This window comes from Dipteris shenzhenensis, chromosome 10 (assembly GCF_047967505.1).
Source record: "Dipteris shenzhenensis isolate YYH24624 ecotype China chromosome 10, Dip_SZ_1.0, whole genome shotgun sequence".
Taxonomy (NCBI): Eukaryota; Viridiplantae; Streptophyta; class Polypodiopsida; order Gleicheniales; family Dipteridaceae; genus Dipteris; species Dipteris shenzhenensis.
In genome coordinates this window covers 42386728-42393664 of record NC_141605.1, presented here as the reverse complement: position 1 = coordinate 42393664, position 6937 = coordinate 42386728, and the positions used below count along the sequence as shown (strand labels likewise).

General features: G+C 42.4%; 1 protein-coding gene across 1 annotated transcript; it reads right to left on the bottom strand.

Moving 5' to 3' along the window:
• Positions 1-2224: 2224 nt before the first annotated feature.
• Positions 2225-4938, bottom strand: LOC147897852 (laccase-4-like). The gene is made up of 7 exons (XM_087380215.1): positions 4688-4938; positions 4427-4578; positions 4088-4332; positions 3854-3982; positions 3117-3724; positions 2627-2984; positions 2225-2511 (listed from the first exon to the last, which is right to left on the bottom strand). The coding sequence occupies exons 1-7, from the start codon at positions 4802-4804 to the stop codon at positions 2381-2383; spliced, it is 1740 nt and encodes a 579-aa protein (XP_087236341.1). The 5' UTR covers positions 4805-4938; the 3' UTR covers positions 2225-2380.
• Positions 4939-6937: the final 1999 nt, after the last annotated feature.

Sequence of the window (6937 nt, the reverse complement as noted above, 5' to 3'; positions counted from 1 at the left end):
AGCCACCTCATGGTAGCAAATGGCCACCCCCTAGCCACCTTCTCAAAGTTAAGGATCGTTAGCAAGTCATGGGGGCCGATGACATCGTCATAGGTCAGGCTCATGTTGAGGGAGTGGTAGTGCAATAGATTTAATAGAGTCTACACATGTGACCCCACCATCGGCTCGACAGCCAACCACTACAGATAAAAGTAGATTAGATATGTGAAGACTAAATATAGGTGCCTTCATGACCCCAACGGGTATCACAACCTATTCCACACAATTTTGATAACCACCAAGCAAACTATTAAAATATGATGTGGATGCATCGAAAGAGATTATTATGGATGAGCCAGGTGACGAGGTGATGGCTCGCATGATACAAATAATGAGCATTGTGTTTGATAAAGGCATCATGGATTTCTCACCTCAGTAGCCTAAGCACAAGAAATATTAAATCATATGCATGCTTAACAAGAGTACGAGGTACCTCATGGTCACGAGTTCTCCAAAAAGTGGATGAAACATCGCATAGGTGAAGTCTTAAAACATTGTCGATTAGACATACGAGAAGCATTGAGGGAAGGAAGGTCAAAGCCCAAACATGTATAGCCCTATGATTGGGAGCGGGCCATCCAAGAGGTGGAATACAAACCACAAAAGTGGGAGAAGCAACAAAAAGTGGCATGAGCTCGCCTACCAAAGAGAGGTGTTGAACACCTCGGGAGTGGTGGAAGAAACAAAACCCATTGAATTGTAAGTATTTGTGCTACATACTTCTTTTATAATTTTTAGTTTTGTTTGATACATTGCTTTTCTTGTAGCAATATATCTAATGTTTTTAATTTGGGTTCACAAGATATCAACGATTAGGGCTGAGGTTGAAATGGCCTATGCATGGTGCAATAGTAGATACAATTAAATTTTACAAGAGTGCTCAAATCTTTCCTAGAGAGAGTTTGGACTATGCCTATTCTATCAGTTCTTTCTAATATGCTCTCAATCATAAGCAGATATTTGCCACTACTCTACACACACATATACATAATTTATTGAATCCTTGTTGAAACAGGGTTAACACCACCTAATATATTATTCAATTAAATATCCAATGATTCTAAAACAATACATGAGATTCAAAAGCATAAGATACATATTATTTCCTTCTTCTAAATAAATGATATATCTTTACACTACCTAACACAATGAAATAGTGAAGAAGGATGAAGAGAAATTGAATAGTGTTATAACTGAACCAAAGTTTAAAGTTTACCACGTAATTATTGCATGGAGGTCACCACTTACAACTTTGGTGAAATATGAGCTTTATTAGGCCATATTTGTGTGGAGGTGGCCCATGTCTTGTTCCAAATTTACCCAATTGTAGAGTTTACTAAGTGATATCTAGTGGAGGTCCAAACAAAGTGAGAATTCCAAAAATGTTGAATAGTGTGTTAGTAGCTTTTACTACAATCCTAGATTTGGACAAGAGGAACCTTTGCCATAGCTTTTTTCCCATACCATTGTCATCTCGTGTCATCATGGCATTCAAAATAATCACTACATATAATTTCCATATTTATTTTGCTTCGAAAGATTAACTTGACTTTTGGCTGTGGCTTGGCCAATATGGCTGTACACACTAGTTGCATACCTAATTACGATGCGATTCATTAACTAAGGTGTCATGCATGTGTAAGTGAATGAGTTGGTGGAAGCTCACTCTTAAAATGCTATAACGAGTGAGCCGGGAGCTACATTTAAGAATGAGTGGACTTTAGTTCATTGACTAATGTCATTGGCCATGGAGCTAGTATTGATGGTGAGCCTAAGATAGATAGAAACTACCCTTTTACTTCTATAATATGTTATGTTACCATTTTCAAAAGTCACATGGGGACCCTTGAAGTCTTGTATACAAAGGCTAGGAGAGTAACATCTCATGACTAGTGCAACTAATCTTGGAATGATGTCACTATCTACAACATATAAACTCTCCCCCCCCCCCCCCCCCTTTCCCAAATCATGTATAGTTCTTGCTCCCCTTTGAAATTCCTATGTAGATATAGAATTTTGAATTCGAGAGGCCCATTCAAGGCTTAAACAAGGCTTAAATGTATGGCTTATTCAGAGCTTCACTTTGGATATCAAGAGCCCACTCAAAGTCAAACTCAATCGGCCAAGGACATTTAAATTATGAATTCACTTGTGATTGCATACATCAGTTACCATGCCAAATTATTTTGCCTGTGTTCATGTCTAAATCCAAAATAATGTCACACAATTGCTACATTCAAGACTCAGAAACCCATTGCTTTAGCGCATTCGGCTAAGCAAAGGGCATGCCAATAATGCATGAGCTTCCTGCAAATTGATACATGGAAGTTGCATCCTCGTATCAACATGCAGGTAGATCAGCAGGTGGTGCGGGCAACGTTTGCTGGGTTCCATTGCCATTTTTTACAATGAACGCCGTAGCCATGCCCCATGAGTTGTGGAGATCAATATGACAGTGCATGTACCATACCCCTGCAGAAAACCATATCGCATGGCATGAGGGTTAAATTGAAAGAATTTCAATAGCGTTCGCTGGAGTTGCAGTTTGCTAACAAATCTTACCAAGACAATAAGTGATGGAGGATACCTGGATTGATCGCTCGGAAACGGATCGCCGCCCAGCCTCCAGATGGAACTGCGACTGTGTTTCTTGATGGAGGATCTACTAGGTTGAAATTTGCAGTATCCGAAGTTGCATTGAAGTTGCCAAACCCGCTGCCAACTATATAGAAATTCTGACCGTGCAGGTGAATTGGGTGGCTTTCGAAGAATAATACTGACGTGTCTTGGAAGACTATTTGCACAGTCGAGTTGAAATTTAGAAGTTTGACCTTTGTCCCGAACACCGACTCTGTCAAAAGATTACTGCCTGTATAATTGAATTCGAAAAGTGGGTTGTCCGGGAAATCCGACTGATATACGTTGTTCATTTGATTGTAATAAGCCTGAAGAAAGAGGTCAAAACATAATTTCAGAGAAAGTGAGATAAATCACTTTTAGCACCTGGCTACTTGATCCTTGTTCTTCAAGAAAGCAGCAATCTGCAAGGACTCAAATTGCCCATCACAAGAACTCACCTGCAACACGGAAATGCTTGGATCTTCAAAAGTAACATTATTTATGGAGGCTGCAAGACGTTGTCCGAATGGACCTTCACATTGCTGACCTGCAGGACACGGTTGGAGGGAATAGCCAACCGTGAAGAACAGGTCCTGGTCGATACTTAAGGGAACGTCCATGTAATAGTAGCCCTTTGAATAGGACTGGCTTTTCAAGCTCTGGGCGAAAGTCTCAACAATTGCAACGTCGTTGTAATCAGGAAAAGAAGGGAGAGCTCCCAACGCCGTTGATGTCGAATTTGTGGAATTGGATCCCGTAGCATAGTTGAGGATCGCAGTCGTCGGAGTTTGTGGAAAGGGGACGGCTGCGATAGGAGCTGGGGAAAACACAGAAGCAGCAATGTAGTATTGCCCGATGGACTGATTTGCAGTAAGCAACACGTTCGTAGTCTGTCCGGGCGCAAGGACGATGAACTCTGAACTGAAAGGTTTAATGTATTCGGCGTCCACCTCAACGACGGTTAGGTTATGGCCAGCAACTGCGAAATATAGCTGAAAATTGACTGCCGCGTTGATAACACGTAGTAGATACGTCTTTCCTTGGGTCACGTTATAAAGGATCGTTCCTGCAGCAGGATTGAACGAGAATGCAGTGACGTTAAACCGCGAAGGGTTACTTCTACGCTCAAACGCTAAACCAAGGATCGCAAAACGGTAAATTTCAAGAGTCAAACACAATGAACGCGACTATCAACCTTGCGTCGAGCAATTGTAGAAGTCTCCTGGCTGTCCATTAATGGTAAGTGCGTCGGAGATGTTGTATCCCGCCCCACTTTGAAGTGCCGCGGCGATCACATCTTCCACGTTTGCGTTCCACCATTCTCCTGTAAATACCGATCCAAATCAAATTTTCATGTTAATATTCCACCACCCAGCTCGACATGTCTAACAGATTTCTATCTGTGCGCAACCATCGGCAATAGGCATACCGAGAACAATGGGGAACTCGTTGGAAGGTGTTGCAAAAGGATATTTCACGCTCTGCTCCGGCTGTATGATGAAGGCGCCATACAAAGTGGCACGAAGCCAACTGATATGCGCGTGCCAGAAGAGAGTTCCCCTCTGCCCGATTATCTGAAACTTGTGGACGTAAGAATTACCTGTCTGAATCGGACATTGGGTTATGTAGGCAGGCCCATCAGCCCATGCAGAGAGAAGCTGCCGCACTCCATGCCTGTATCCAATTAGGGGGGCGAATGCAAGTGAGGCGTTTCAAGGTTTCACTTGTTTCCATAAAATACACGAGAGAAAGATGAAGAGATTCTTACCAATGGAGAGTAACATTGTAAGAGACTAAGTTGGTTACGTTGACGATAACTGTGTCACCTTCTCTCACATACACTGTCGGACCCGGAAATTCTCCATTGATAGATACAAGTGATTTGCTATTGCAAAGGCGAGAGACATTGGCGTACTGTATCTGCGAAAGGCTTACAAAAATTTCAGAGAAGCAGCTACAGCAGCTGCGCGCTCATGCAAGAACAAAATGGTATCGAACAGAAAGACAATGCTCGAGAAGACGGCTTTACCTTCCAATCGAGCTGATGAGTTGTTGCATTAGCACCCTCGACCATGGAAACATGAAAAAGAAAAGACAGCGTGCAGCTGATGAATAAAACTTTCATAAGTGATCGTGCTGGGGCCATGGAGGGAGCGAAACGATTGCGGGAGAGAGGGCGATGGATAGAGATGGAAAAGCTGGGTTGGGAGTTAAGGTTTTAAAGAGACGAGACTGAGCTCCTGGAGAAGGTGAGCGCAATATAAAATTTGGTGGCGAGCAACAGAGAATGTTCAACGCGGAGTGTAGAGCAGGGAAGATGAAAAGTCAAGCGGACATGGGCGGAAGGAACGAAAGTCTAAGTCTAGACTCTAGCGTTAAAAATTGTGATACCATTTATGTATACGCCACGAAGAACTGAAGAAGACATAAAACATCGTTGAGACTTGAGATAGATGATAGGGAGTGGGAGATGATGAGTTGTAGACGTTTCGTACCGGACTTAATGGCTTGTTTGTAAACGACATGAACACTTCAAGCTGAATGCATTGAGTAATTGTCTTGCTAAACAAAGGTCTATCATCTTGCTAGCGACGTTGCGATTTGCAATATTAGTTACTTACAAGCTACCAATTGCGGATCTTCGCATTGGTCAACCGATTACAGCTGGTTTGTAACGAAAATGCAGGCAGCAAATTATTTTATAGCGCGCTCGATTAGCCTGCACAATCATCCATCATCGAGCTGAAGAAGCCCAGCTTTCGATCATCACAAAACTTGTACACGGCGTCCTCCCGCTGCTCATTTCTCTCATAGCCCCTCGTGCCGCAACTGTCAAAGCTCCTCCTCCATCAGCCCACTACCACCCTTCCCCTGTTTTTCTGTTCCTTACTGCCTGCACCTCCTGCTCTCATCCCCAACAATGCCGCCTGTCCACCGAATCGCTGCGCCTTCTGCTCATATTTTATCCTTCCGGTTCGCTGGATTGCCCATTGTTTTTTTGCCCCCATCTTGTCGGTGCAACTGTACAATTAAACTTCTTCTCCACCGACGACCTTCCACAGAAAAATTCAAACACATGAGATACCATTGTTTTGTCACGTACTGTTCCAACACGCCGTTTGCGTTCGCTGCCCTGACTTCTGTGGTTACAATCATTTCACGCGCAAGAGGCTGTCTTCCCAAGCGCCCGCCCTTCCTAAAAGCCATCACAAGCGTACGCTCCCGATTATCTTATGGGACCGTTTAAGCAAGCCTTGACTACTTACATTAATTAGAGTACACCTAAATTACCATAGGTCCTTTGTTGAATAGTAGACAAAGGTCATGGATGGATCTTCTTTTCGATTCTTTTCGAATATGATTTTGAGATTAAATACATTAAATACTTACATTAATATGTAGAGGCTTAATTATTAAATTTTCTTTTCAAGCCGTCAGCGACCTTAAGTCCCATGTCTTGTGAATCGGATTTCTGTGAATTATTTTCAAGAGGATCACGCAATATAGAGTGAGTTGAAAGTTCTATTAATAGCATAGCCTCCTTAGACGGAATTTCTAGCATAATCTAGAGGAATCCTCACAGTGTCATCAGTGGACCGATGTGTAGCATGCCATGTCATCAACTCCACTATAGACTTGCATCTGAACATGTGCTATATTTTGGCAATGATGGGAAAGTGTATCAAGACCTTTAGTGGGATCTTCTCACCTCCTTTAATAACACTATGCCCCACACTCCGAACAACTAACAAAATCCCCATGCTCATAACGAAAGAGAATACAATTATTAGGACAAATGTGGATGGTGTCATAACCCATCCCAACCATTAGCAACATCTTTTTTTCTTCATCTCTTGATGCGGGGATGGTATTTGGGGTAGGCAACATCTTCTGGAGCAACGTATTGCAATTAACATATGCAAGAATGTTTAAGAATGAGATAGTAGTAACTGTTAAAACAATTAAGATCCAAACATCAATCGATATAAATTATGCGCTAACCTTATTAAGGCCGAGACGCTTTTGTCTGACCAACCATACTTTTCTGACAAATTTAAGATCAAGAGGCAAGCCCATAGTTTTGACATCCAAGCACCATCATTCAAGAGTCTTGATTGCAACTCCCGCATTACGGCTCAACCTCAAACATCATGTACATGCGACGTCATGCCTCTAGAAAATCCATCATGTCCACTATACCCTCGTCATCATTTGTCACATTAGGAAGACTATCCTTAGGCTCCAATTGTGTAGTTGCACGTGCTCTCTCGTTGCCCTC